The sequence below is a fragment of the Balaenoptera borealis genome (genome assembly GCF_965194805.1).
Source record: "Balaenoptera borealis genome assembly, chromosome: 8".
NCBI lineage: Eukaryota > Metazoa > Chordata > Mammalia > Artiodactyla > Balaenopteridae > Balaenoptera > Balaenoptera borealis.
Genome location: NC_138865.1, coordinates 121816102 through 121829383, shown reverse-complemented (window position 1 = coordinate 121829383; position 13282 = coordinate 121816102). Strand labels below are relative to the sequence as shown.

Here is a 13282-nt window from a genome sequence, read left to right as displayed (position 1 = left end):
GCCGGCCAGGCAGGAGAGGCCCCATCAGCTGCCCACTGGGCCTGCAGACCCCGGGGGAGGGTTCTGCCGCGGCCACCCACTCTGCCCCAAGGCCCCCTTCCCGGGGGGGGGGGGCCTGCCCCCTTGGCTTTCCTCCCTCGGGTCCTGGTCTGCGCCCAGGACATTTCTGAATGCTGGTGGCACCCCCTTGGCTTTCCTCCCTCGGGTCCTGGTCTGCGCCCAGGACATTTCTGAATGCTGGTGGCACCTCCGCTCCCCACTGGCGTGGCCAGTCCCCTTGGACATCTCACCTCCCATCCTTTACTCTCCCAGGCCTCTGGGAGAACAGCACTCAGGGCCAGGAGGCAGGAAGGCCGCCATGGCCCCGCACTTAGGACCCTGGACGTGGGCTGCCCCTCCTGTGCCCGGTGCTGTCCCCAGAGCAGAGGCCGGTGCGGAGCAGAGCCAGCCTCCCAGTACGGCCCACTTCCCGTCCTGAGAGCTCGGCCCTGCTTCTTTTCTCGTTTTTCAGACATTTGAAGGTCAACCGGGGGCTGCAGCTTCTGAAAGGAGCTGTTTTCACTCTCACTGTGTAATCACCTGATGGATGAGTTTCCAGAAAGGCCGGCCTGCAGCTCTGCCCAGAATTCCCCTTCCCCGGGAGCCAGCCACAAGGGGCTCCCCCGCTCCCCCTCCTGGAAGTGCACAGCCAGCACCGCCCCTCCCCAAGAAAAGGAGAAAGACCAGGCTGGTGAGGCCCCGCAGCTGGCTTCACTGCAGCAGCCAGCGCTCTGGGACCAGGACCGCCCACGCCCAGGCCCTAATGAGGTGCAGAGAGCGTGGTGGTGACAGCGTGACATAGCGCTGCGTCCTCTGTAAGCAAAGGTGGAAAAGAATGGTTTTCGTGTCCGTTTGTACTCTCTGTAGACTTGGGAAGGGTGCAGGAGAAAGTAATCAACGTGATGGGGGCCAAGGAGCAGGCCGTGGTCACTGTACACCATCCCACAGTTTTTAAACCACCTGATGGTACCACCGATTCAAAAGCATTTGGTTTTAAGCAACAGAAGGTCATTTTGGAAGCTCTGGAAAACACAGAAAAGTACCAAGAAGAAGGCAAAAGATCACCCCAAATTCCCCCACCCTGCCCACATTCCCCACTCAACACCCACCTCCCTTCAGCCGATCTCAGAAAACGGACGCCACCCCACACCCAGAACCGAAGGCCTGGGGGACAAACTCGCATGCAGAATCACAGGTGCCCGGGCTGCCCCGGCCAACCCCGGCCTCCGATCGCCAGGCCGACCCGACCCCAGGGCCTTTACACCAGCCAGTGCCTTGCCGGGACCAGCTCCCTCCCTCCCCGGGTGAGGGGCTCAGCCTGGGCCCTCTGCAGGTCCTAGGGTCTCAGCTAGAGAAGGTCTCTCTCCTGGTGGCCCTGTGTTAAGTGGGTCCCCTCCCCCACACCCCGTGGGACTAGACTCGGTTTGTGTGCCCGTGTCCTCCGTCAGCTGGGTCCCTGGAGGGCAGCGGCCTCTTCGGCCTCATTGGGGAGCAGCGGCGGGTCCGCGCGCGCCCTCTGCCGGCCGCATCCGGAACTGCCGCTCTGGCCCCTTGACTCCGGCCGGAACTCCCGCCCAGGCACCGCGCACCTGCTCCCTGTGGGGACCTTGCTCCACCGCCTCACTTCGGACCCGCAACAAACCGTAAGATGGCTCTGCTCACACTCGGACCCAGCAAGTGATCACCTGGCCAAGGTCCGCAGCTCTGTGTCAGAGAGGCTCGGGGTGGCCCTCAGGGGTCTCCCGGCACCCCACCGCAGCAGGCATTCCCCGCCCCACCACTGCCACCCTCTTCCACGGGGCTCCCACCTGTCCAGGGCCCAGCATTCTTCAGCCCAGCTGGGACCTCTGACCCTGGTTCTGCCAGCTGTCAACCGTACCTCCTTGCTTCCCCAGACCCCGGGCCCATCCTTGGCAGCCCACCCTCTCCAGCTGGCCCCCTCCCCTCCCCTGGCCATCTGTAGAGGCCGTGCACCCGGCTCAGTCTAAGTGGTCCTGCCTTCTGCAGCTGAAGGAAGTGGCCACCAGCGCAGGGGAAGCTGGCAGCCTCCTCCACTGCCCAGTCCAGCCCCACACCCTCCCGGACCACAGCCCATCCTCTCCTGGACCATAGCCCATCCTCTCCTCCCGCACACCTGGCCTTTCCAGTGCTCGCTGGGGACGCCCAATGGATCTTTTAACTCCGCTTCTCCATGGGACCAAGTGTATTCGGTGACAACAACAATGGCTGAAAAGAAAAGCAAGTTGTGAAAATGTTTTCTTGCTGAACTTCATGTACACAATCGTGTGAATAAAAAGTAAATACATTCAATAAACAGTACAAAAAAGGGGAAAGTGATGGATCAAAACTTTCTTTACATTATGTATTTTCTCAAAAACAAGGGGAATACTTACACCAACATATCCATTTTTCACATTAATGAATAACATTATAGACCAGTTTCTGTTTTTGAGTCTTAGTATCTGCAAATTTCACAGGGCTTTTGTCACAATCAGTCTTTTTTCTTCTTGTCGTGTTCAATAGACAGTCCAGCCATATTTGTCCATCTATTTTCACTCGTAGTTGATCAAAGAATACTTTTTATTGACCTTAATAAACTTGTGGTAATTTTCTTTCACTTGAAACCACAGATGCACCAAGTTAGGAAGAACCATATGCACGTCCTGCAAATTGTGATTCTGTCAGTGTCTTTGGTGAAAGCCGATCCTGGTGCCTTTCAGACATCTCGGCAGTTGAAAGATTGTAAATTCCAATGAAAACTCTGAGTGGCTGTATAGAACAACAGTGTTGAAGTAAGTCGGGCGTAGTGGCGGTGCGAATGTCACCTGCTTTGCTGTTTAAATGCAGGAGCGCAGAGTTCTGCCAGGGCTGGAAGTACACATGACACCCAAATGTTAGGAACGTCCCCCCGAAACACAGAGTGTAGCTGATTTCCACGTAGGATACAAAGTGTGCTGGAGTTTGCCGGTGCCAGCGGCCGACAGGAGACATTTTGAGGAGGAGTATTTGTATTTTATCACTGACATGATTTAGGATTACTAAATGAACCTTTAGCTAATTGCATCATGTACGATCTACCCTTTGGGTCCCAGAGTGAGGGGGGTCATCAGAGGCTAGCTGCGCTGGCTCCAGGCAAACCCAGAGGCCCCGGCCCCAGAGCAGGCTGGGCCGCAGGGAGGGGCTGAACACTGTGTAGGGGCAGCTGGACCCCAGATCCTCTCTCCAGCCCACACAGCCGGGCACCTTCCCTCTCGTCACTGCTATGGAAGGCAGGAGGCGATGAGTCCAAGGGCTCTCTAGCCTAGGGACGCCGGGCTCAGTTCTTCCCCACGGCGGCCACCAGGCTGGCAGTCAGGCTAAGCAGGAAACAGTGGGTTGGCCAGATGTTGCTCTTTGGGACCCTCAGACGAAATGGCTCTGTTCCACCCTGATCGCCCCAAAGAGGAGCCCACCCTGGCAAGTCCTGCCACGCACACGAGGCTCCCAGCTGCTCCCAAGGGCCACCCTCTTGGATGAGACAGACAGCCAAGGGTTGGGACAGTTGCATGAAAGACAGAGATCAAAACAGATGAAAGGAGGGGGAGGGAGGGTGCAGGTACCTGAAAAAAAACGTGACCAGAACTAAACTTGGTAACCTCAGAGGGACAGAGAGAAGAATATGTGGAACAGGGTGCTATAAATTTCAGTGCTGTAGAAGGAACGGATAGACTAGAGCAGGGAGCACTTAGAAAATAAAAATGTGAGATCAAATTAAAGAGGAAAGTCAGTGAAAGGGTTGTAAGTTGAGGAAATCTCCCAAAAGTGGAGCAGAAAGAAAAGGAGTTAAAAATAGAAAAGATACGGACATTCACAGCCCCAGGAGGGAATCTAAGATCTTAGTGATAGGAATTCCAGAAAGTGGAAACAAGCAATGAAGGGAGGAAGTTATTGAGGAAAGAGCACAAGAAAACATTCCCAAACTGAAGGGCCTTATTATCCAAATTTAGGGGGTCTAGAGTGTGGAGCACATGGTGGGGAAGCACACCAAGGCCATCACCCTGAGGTTGCATAGAAAGGAGGGCAAGTAGAAGATCCTGAAACTTCCAGATGGGGGGAGGGGGGAGGGAAGGGAGAGGACAAGGAGGGAGAGACAGAGACAGAGGCAAAGAGAGAGAGTGAGAAGGGAGAGAGAGGAGGAAGTCCACACAAAGCAGGTCATAAATAAAGGACTGACAACAAGAAAGACATGGGACTTCTCAACAGTAATATGGAAACTAGAAGACAATAGAGCCTGACTTTGAAATTCTAAGAGAAAACATATTCCAACCTGTAATTTGTTGCTCAAATTATCAATCAATCACCCTGAGAGTTGATGACGGGATAAAGACATTTTCAAACATGCTGTGTCTCAAAAAATTTTCCTCCCATGTAGTCTTGGTCTGAAAGCTTCTAGAGCCTGTCCACCAAGATAAGAGTGAAAGGAAAGAAGATGCTGGCATTGGCTCCAGGAGAGAGGAGAAACTCCTCAAAAGACAGTTCCAGGCTTGGGTCTGGAAGAAGCCCACCCAACTTTGCTGGGGAGAACAGGCTGCAGAGGATGAGGCTTGGGAAACACAGGGATGGCCAGTCACCTGATGGGTGGAGAGGAGATTTACAGCCCTGACAGACAGTCTGGGGATGAGTTAATGGGGGTAAGTAAAAATGAAGTGAATTAACATGCAGCTAACCAAAAAAATTAGAGACACTTGTCAACACAAGGAAAAAGTGATAGGGGAAAGGAAGTAGAATCATAATGCATTATGTAGATCTGCTGTGAACAATACTTGTACAGTCATATTCATCAAAATACTAACAAAGGATGTAACCAATCACTTTTAAGTTAACAATGAGTAACAAGTAGCTTGTTGGTCTGTTGATCCAACCTGACATAGTTAGTTTCCATAGGGTGTTCAGCCCTCTCAGCCCCCTCAGACCACTCCTTTTGCCCTGCTCAGTCCAATTCACTACCCGTGCTCCCCTGAGCACTGCCTTCACCCCATGTTCACACCCCCATCCTCCACACTGGCCAGAGGGCTCTTCCCCAAAGGAAAACCTCAGTGGGTTACTCCTAATCCCCAAAGGCTACTTCTTTTCACAAAGTGTCTGTCTAGGGACTTCCCTGGTGGTGCAGTGGTTAAGAATCCGCCTGCCAATGCAGGGGACACGGGTTCGAGCCCTGGTCTGGGAAGATCCCACATACTGCAGAGCAACTAAGCCCGTGCACCACAACTACTGAGCCTGCACTCTAGAGCCCGCAAGCCACAACTACTAAGCCTGCAAGCCACAACTACTAAACCTGCATGCCACAACTACTGAAGCCCACGTACCTAGAGCCCGTGCTCTGCAACGAGAGAAGCCACCGCAATGAGAAGCCTCCACACTGCAACAAAGAGTAGCCCCTGCTCGCCGCAACTAGAGAAAGCCTGTGCACACAGCAACGAAGAACCAATGCAGCCATAAATAAATAAATAAAATATTTGACTACTAGTGAAATTTTTCCCAATTTGATGAAAAACATTAATATATAGATCCAAGAAGCTCAGCAAACCCAAGCAGGATAAATATGAAGAAAGGTATAATTGGGCACATAATAGGAACCCCCTCCCCCCCCCAAAAAAGAGAAAATCTTGAAGCAGCCAGAGAACATGTCACATTACGTGCAGGGGACAATGATCAAAATAGATATGAATGACAGATGATTTATCATTGGAAACAATGGAGATCAGAACACAATGGGACAATATTTATAAAATATATCCTTCAAAAATAAACATGGCAATTCCTCAAAAAATTAAAAAGTCACCATATGATCAGCAATTCCATTTCTGGATACATATCCAAATAACTGAAATCAGGGTCTCAAAAAGATATATGTACATCCATGTTCACAGTAGCACTACTCACAATAGCTAAATATGGAAGCAACCTGTGTTCATCAATGGCTGAATGGATAAGCAAAATGTGGTATGTACATGCAATGGACTATTATTCAGCCTTGAAAAAGAAAGAAGTTCTGACATAGGCTGCAACATGGATGAACCTTGAGGACGTTATGCTGAGTGAAATAAGCCAGTCACAGAAGGACAAATGTTGTAGGATTCCATTTATATGAGGTTCCTAGAAGAGTTAAAGTCAGAAAGTCCGAAAGTAGAGTGGTGGGTGCCGAGGGCTGGGGGAGAGGAGGAATAGGGAATTAGTGCTTCACGGGAACAGAGTTTCAGTTTTACAAAATAAAGAAGTCTGGAGATGGATTATGGGTGATGGTTTCACAGTATCATAAATGTATTTAATGCCACTGAACTCTACACTTTAAAAATGGTTAAGATGGTAATTTTTACGTTAAGAGTATTTTATCACAATAAAAAATGTTTGTTTGCAGAGGGGAAAGGGATTACACAAAAGCTGGGCTGCCAGGAAGTGGGATCATGGGGCCCCCTCAAGGGCTGTTGGCCATGGTGATCATGAACTGCCTTTAAATGTGTGAGTAACCCCTCCTTCATGAGGCGTACAGACCTTCACATTTACTAGATTTTACTGGATAGTATTTAGTTGATAACTTTTAATGCTGATTTTCATCAGGGAGGGACTTCCCTGGCAGTCCAGTGGTTAAGACTTCGCCTTCCAATGCAGGGGGTGTGGGTTCGCGCCCTGCTCAGGGAGCTAAGATCCCACATGCCTCGCGTCCAAAAAACCAAAACATAAAACAGAAGCAATATTGTAACAAATTCAATAAAGACTTTAAAAAATGGGCCACATCAAAAAAAATATCTAATTTTCATCAGGGATACAATATTCAAGTTAATATCTTTATTTTGGAAATATAGAAATAGCCATGTTTTATCTTTGTTTTCCAGAAGGCTACAGAATTCTCTTTTCTCTTCTCCATGAATGAAGATGTGTGACACTGGTTACTTTAAACAAGGCAGGCAGGAGATTCATTAAACAGCAGTGGTGTGGCACCTCAGGGGAGATGTGAGCTGCTCACCAGGCCTCCTGAAGCTGATTCTCCATGCCACCTGCTGCAGCTTCGCCCCCAAAGCTACTCTCCCATGGACCCTGAGTAAATCAGGAGCACCCAGAGCCAGGAGGGGGTGAGCGTGGGTGACCCGACAGGGAATGGGTCGGGGGGAGGGGCACAGACACCTGTACCACCTGTGCCCTGGTGGTAGCTCATGCCACAAGGACAGAGGCTGCAGAGGTCTCTGTGGCATCAGACCTGGACTCCTGACCAAGGGCCAGATGTGATGATGGCTATCCTGGCAGACACCTGCATGGACAGAAGACACCAAGGTCTAGGGTGCCCCTCTCTGGGCTGAGCCAACCAGGGCAGGTGCAACACCACGGAGCTGACGCAACTTCTCCTTTGGGGATCACAGCCCTCAAGAGAGGGCCTCACTCGAGGGTTCCCATGGCCGGGTGTTGCTTAAGTTCCAGGAGCAGGATATCTTGACTGAAATAGGTTAAGACCGCTGTCTCTTTCCAAGCAGCCCCCTCTCTCTTCACACTCTTCCTGGGCCCGCTGCAGTGACCACAGGCATTTTTGGGACCCCACTAAGAGGAGCCTGAGTTGGGGTATATGGGATATTTTTATGCTGTTCACAGTCTTGCTGGCCTGTCCTGGGGCAGGTACGTCTTCTACAGCTGCCAACTACCTACCCGCACAGCGCCCGGAGCTGGAAGTACGCGGAGCAAAGGAGAAACAAGGTTTGTCGTATGAACCAAACGGGAGTCTGTGCAAAATTGTTAGCAGAGGACTCGGCTGTCCTGACTCCTGGATAGAATGTGTGGATTTAATTACGGAGAACTCAGCCAAAGTTGGAGTCGACTCGGGACTGGCCTGTACGGTGCGCCCTCACGCCTGCCATGCATGTCAGTTACCCCAAACAGGAAGCGATCTCTGCCTACATCTTGGGCAGGAAGGTGCCTCTACTTACCGTCAGGCAGGAGGAAGGAAACTTCCCTCCACCCCGCAACACCCCAACAGCCCAGCCAATCAGAGACTACAGCAGTCCAGCCAACAGGAAGCCTCCACTGGGCCCCCAGCTCCCCGAACTCTTTGGTTATCACAGCCCGTCCCAACTCCCCCTTCTCCCTATAAAAGCAAGTTCTTCCTGTTCTCCCGATTTGCCTATGGTCTGCCACGGTTTTAATATTTTGAACTGTAATTCCTCTGCATTCCTAAATATACTTGCTTTTGCTGGTAAGATAACTGGATATTATATTATTAAAGTGTACACATTTATCAGAATTCCTGTGTTGTGGAGCATAAACCTATAAGAATGCTACAAAAAGTGAGCACATCTATGCGAAGCGCAAGTATTACCCAAACCAAGGTCAACGCTAACAATCAGAGACAAATTTGATCACACAAGTTAGAAAAATGTCTGAATTGTCTTTCTGTTCTTTCCATAAAACAATTCTGCAAAGTCATGATGTGGCATTCAATGAGGATACAGTCAAAAATGAAAGCAAAAGCATTAGAGGTGCATTCATTAATTCATACAAACGTTATTTTTCTGAATTTTGTAATGTGTGGCATTTGCCAGTTTTTAAAAATTTATAATTTATTGACTTATTTTCTCATTATATAAGATTATCATAAAATAACTATAAAATATTACAAAGTTATTGTAAAATAACTCATTCGTTATATTAGGTATACATTATATTACATACTGTAAAGTTATGTATACATCATATTATTCAAAATATACATGTTATACAAAAACATTCTCTTTTGTAACAAATTTTGTTTTTATAATTTTGTATATTTCCTTGGAGTCCTCCCACAAAACATATTTGCTTCAGGCCCCACCTAACCTGCACCCTGGCCCCCATCATTTTTGCATCACGTGAGCAGAACTCCAGAGAAACAGAAGAACTTCCATTTGCGTGCAAGGTGACCAAAAAAGGCATGAAACAGAAACTAACCTCAACTGCAGGAAAATCGATGAGGCTAGCTTTCCCTTGCATCCAGTTTGCGCGCCCACCTTGCCCGCGAGGGGCCAGGCCAGGCCGAGGCTGGTCGATCCCCATTCCCAAAGGTGCGACCAGGAAACCAGGTGTGGACCCCAGTCTCCCTCCCCCTACCTGCCCCACCCCCGAGTCCCCTCTTCTCCCCTTCTCGCCCCGGCGCACAGCACCCGCTACTCACATTTCCCCTTCCCCTCCCAGTACTCCTCTTCACGTCCTGCGCCCCGACCCCGTTCCAGAGCCACCCTGCGCCGCCTCCCCAAGCCGGGTTCCCCTTCCTCCCACCCACTCATCCTCTCGCCTCCCCGCCCACGGCCCCTGTACCTCTCATTGCCCCACATGCCCCTCATCACCCCCCAGCGCTCCCAAGCGCCCTTCCAGCTGCCCCTGGCCGCCCCCCAACCCCCCCAACACACACACAACGCCCCCCCAGGAGCCACGCGCCTCGGCCGCGACTTCTCCCGCCCCACTTCGCGCACCTCCGGCGTTTCCACAGACGAGCCGGGCGAGGATTGGCCCCGAGCCGCGGGAAGTGCCCGCCCCCCGAGCCGCCGGCCAATGGGAGGAGGGGGCGGGCCCGAGGCGGGCGCCGGAAGCGGCCGAGCGACTAGGGGACGTCGCGACGCCGGGTCTCGAGCAGCTGCCGCGGAGCCGCCGGACGGACTGCCAGCCCCGCCTGCCCCGCCATGGCTGAGAGTGACTGGGACACGGTGACGGTGCTGCGCAAAAAGGGCCCCACGGCCGCCCAGGCCAAGTCCAAGCAGGTGCGGGCGCAGCGCGGGCCTCGGGGCCCAGGAGCGGCCGGGCGGGCGGGGCGGACGCGGGGCCGGGGGCGGGGAGGACGCGGGGCTGGGGGCGGGGAGTGGGGACTGGAGCGGGGACCGGTTGGGAGCGGAGCGGGGACAGGGGGCGGCGACGGGGCGGGGGCCAGGGGCAGGAGTGGGAGACAGGGGCGGGGTGGGGGTGGAAGGGTCCGGATGGTCTTAGGGCAATGATACAGGCCTGCGGGCGAGGCGCTGGACCTCTTGGTGGGGACAGGTACATAGGGACTGGAGGGGAGCGGGGCGAGGTTAGCGGGGTGGACCTCGGGGCGGAGATGGGGGATGGAGCGCAGATAGGTGGTGGGTCCAGGGAAGGGATGGGACAGGGGCACGGTTGCCTGGCACCCCCGCCCCAGGGTCTCCTTCCCGCTTCTGCGGGCTGCCGGGTGCCTGGCCAGTCTGCCGCCGCCTGTGGAGCCCACTGAAGCACATTGCCGGTCGTAGGGGGTCCCTGGCCCCAGGCTGAGGTGGCCTAGGACCCAGCATGCGGGTGGACCTTGCGTCCCCAACTTGCAAGGGTAGCCGGCATGCCCTGAGGGGTACGTGGGGCAGAAGGTTCCCTGGCTAGTCCATCAGGGGTTCGTCTGTGAGTCGGTGTGAGGGAAGAGGGGAAGGGCAGTTCAGTCCCCACCCCTGCTTGTTTCTACTCTCAGGCCGCCTTGGGCCAGCCTTAGACACGCAGTGCCAGGTCTGGGCCAGGACTAGCTTTGGCCCTGGTGACCAGCATTCATTGACCTGCCCAGGACTTCTCAGTTAGTCAAAACCAAACTCACTCTCTTTTTTTTTTTCCAAAGGAAACTTAATAGCCACAAGCTAGGAATCGTGTGAACAGCTCTAGAAAGCATCTGTGAACATGTCACACTGAGAATGTCGCACAGTCATGTCTCTGAGGTGTCAGAAGCTTCAAGAAATACATTACGTTAATATTCGGTGACTGTAGATCAAGGGGTGTCGCTGTCTTTGCTGATGTTTGGGCCGGGGGCTGCAGGCTTTGCGCGACGTACTGTCTTTTATTAGGAGCCGGATTGGCTGAGGAAGGCCAGACCAGGTCCTCACTTGACGTTCCTTCCTGCTTTTGCAGGAGAGTGTAGTAGAGAGGTAAATCTATTTCAAGTGTGGGTTTCTGAAAGGAATCCATTAGCACATTTTTTTCAGCAGCAAAGATGTGATCTCTTTCTGTTTTCCTTAGCAGGAGTTTATTGAGAGTTGCCTGGATATTTGGTTGTAGAGGGATTTGTATAACAAGCTTTGGTTTAAACCCAGCATTTACTTGTCAGTCCTTGAAAAAGCATCAGGTACTAGGCACGTAGCACGGCGCTTAGGGGCATGAGCTCGGAGCTCACGGGCTCAAAAAGCACCAGGCGTTAGCAGTGCGCTGACTGGCTGACAGCAGCCTAAACTGGTGTTTGCCAGATACTGCAACGCTAATTTTGACCGAAAAACACTTGCTAATTTTCTAGGCCATCTTAGCAGCTCAGAGACGAGGAGAAGATGTGGAGACTTCCAAGAAATGTAGGTACTCGTGCGTCCACTCGCGAAACCAGGGGGTGCTCTTGGGGTTCGTATCTGCAGATGCGTGAGTGCTGCCCCCGGGCTGTCAGCGTGGCTGCTGGCAGCTGAAGCCGCTGCAGAGCTGGGAGCTGTCAGAGATCTTGTCAGGGCAGCTGTGGCTGGCACAGGTCAGGAGGGATTGTTCTCCCTCCTTAGTCCACGGATTCTGGACTTTGTGCTCTTGGCCCCACTTTGGGTGGCCTGGCTTAGCACGTCACCCGGGGCACAGGGCGCCTCTCGGGCCTGGTTCCCGTTCTGAAACGGCTCTCCTTCGGCTTTGTTGCAAACCCTCTCCTCTGCTCTTGCCTCGCACCGGTCCAGGGGCCGCCGGCCAGAACAAACAGCATTCGATCACCAAGAACACAGCCAAGCTGGACCGGGAGACGGAGGAGCTGCACCACGACCGGGTGACCCTGGAGGTGGGCAAGGTGATCCAGCAGGGCCGGCAGAGCAAAGGGCTGACGCAGAAGGACCTGGCCACGGTGAGCGCAGCGGGTCCCCCCCTCCCAGGCCGTGGCCGGGCAGGCGGGAGGCGTGGGCTCCGCTTGCCTGGTGACTTGAGGGCTTCAGTTCGCTCTTGCCCTGGGAACCCTGAGGCCTCTGGGGGGGCCACACGAGTCAGCTGTAACGTCCTGAGCTGCTGTCCGCTCAGGCCCTTGGCCTGCACACTGTCCCGGGGGGGCGGCGCCCGAGGCGTCTCACCTGGCTGTGTTCTAGTCCCCCAGCATCTCCTTCTGGAACTGATGTGTGCAAATACACTTTCTCTTTAGAAAATCAACGAAAAGCCACAGGTCATCGCGGACTATGAGAGTGGCCGGGCCATTCCTAACAACCAGGTTCTGGGCAAGATCGAGAGAGCCATCGGTGAGTGTCCTGCCATCCTTCAGTGGGTCTCGGCTGCCGCTGCCTGACCGGGCGCAGCACGGCCGCCCCTCCTGGGTGGGGTTGGTGAGGAGGGGTGCAGGAAGGCCCCTGGGGCCCCGGAATTCTCTGGAGCCTGAAGAAAATTCCCACGAGCGAGTAGTGTCTGGGCGCCTCCCCCTTTGGCATCTCCTCGAGCCCCCTGTGCTGTGGGCCTCGCTCTCCTTGCCCCGCCCCCAGCATTGGCGGCCGCGGGGCTCCCAGAGCGAGGAGGCCTAGTTCTGGGAAGGGGCGTCCTCTGTCCCCGCGAAGGTGGGCAGGCACGTGCTCTTCAGGGTCAGGCGTGGAATCTAGCGTGGTGGGCACCGTGCTCATCGGCGTCCCGCCCCTCCCCCCGCGCCCCCCCTCCCCGCCTCCAGTGCAGCCTGGCAGCCCGCGCTCAGGGTCGGTGAGGGTGCCGCTGCCCGCTCCGGGCCAGCGGGTGGGGGTGCTGCGGCGCTGCCCTGTGCCTTGAAGATCCGGGGGGCGAGCTGCAGTGGTCATGGGCCGGTGGCTCTTTCAGGCCTCAAGCTCCGGGGGAGAGACATTGGGAAGCCGATCGAGAAGGGGCCGAGGGCGAAATGAACACAAAGCCTCGAAATCAGTGCGTTCCGGCTGATCTCGTCTGGCTGGTTCCCCTTGACCACCAGCGCCAGCGTGGGTCTCCTCACGCGGCTGTGCGGAACACAGGGCGATAGCCCTGCCCGGGAACCCCCTCTACCCGTACCTGCTGTCAAACTAACAAAACCTTGCGGAGTGTTTGCTTCTCCTGATTATTTTCCTCCCTGTCCCCGTCCCTCGCGTGGGGTGCAGAGCGCTGCCTTCCTCTCCCCCGGGGTCTGCCCCGGCACGGGTGCGGCTCCAGGGAGCTCGGAGGGGGACCACCGCGCACAGGGTGGGCGGCCGCCGTCTGGGAGAGAAGCTGCGTCTCCAGCCCGGCCCGTAGAGAAGCTAGTAAACATGTGTCGCCCTTCCTGCTG

The 13282-nt window shown here is 54.3% G+C and overlaps 1 protein-coding gene and 1 long non-coding RNA gene across 2 annotated transcripts; one reads left to right on the top strand and one right to left on the bottom strand.

Moving 5' to 3' along the window:
• Positions 1 to 2387: 2387 nt before the first annotated feature.
• Positions 2388 to 9348, bottom strand: LOC309633287. Its single transcript, XR_014247407.1, has 2 exons — positions 8989 to 9348; positions 2388 to 2907 (listed from the first exon to the last, which is right to left on the bottom strand). It is a non-coding gene; the product is annotated as an uncharacterized lncRNA (long non-coding RNA).
• Positions 9349 to 9573: 225 nt separating this feature from the next.
• Positions 9574 to 13276, top strand: EDF1 (endothelial differentiation related factor 1). Its single transcript, XM_082401891.1, is given in 7 exon segments — positions 9574 to 9639; positions 9641 to 9688; positions 9690 to 9794; positions 11312 to 11363; positions 11724 to 11884; positions 12173 to 12266; positions 12826 to 13276. Coding segments are annotated over 7 exon segments (573 nt in total). The 5' UTR covers positions 9574 to 9588; the 3' UTR covers positions 12888 to 13276.
• Positions 13277 to 13282: the final 6 nt, after the last annotated feature.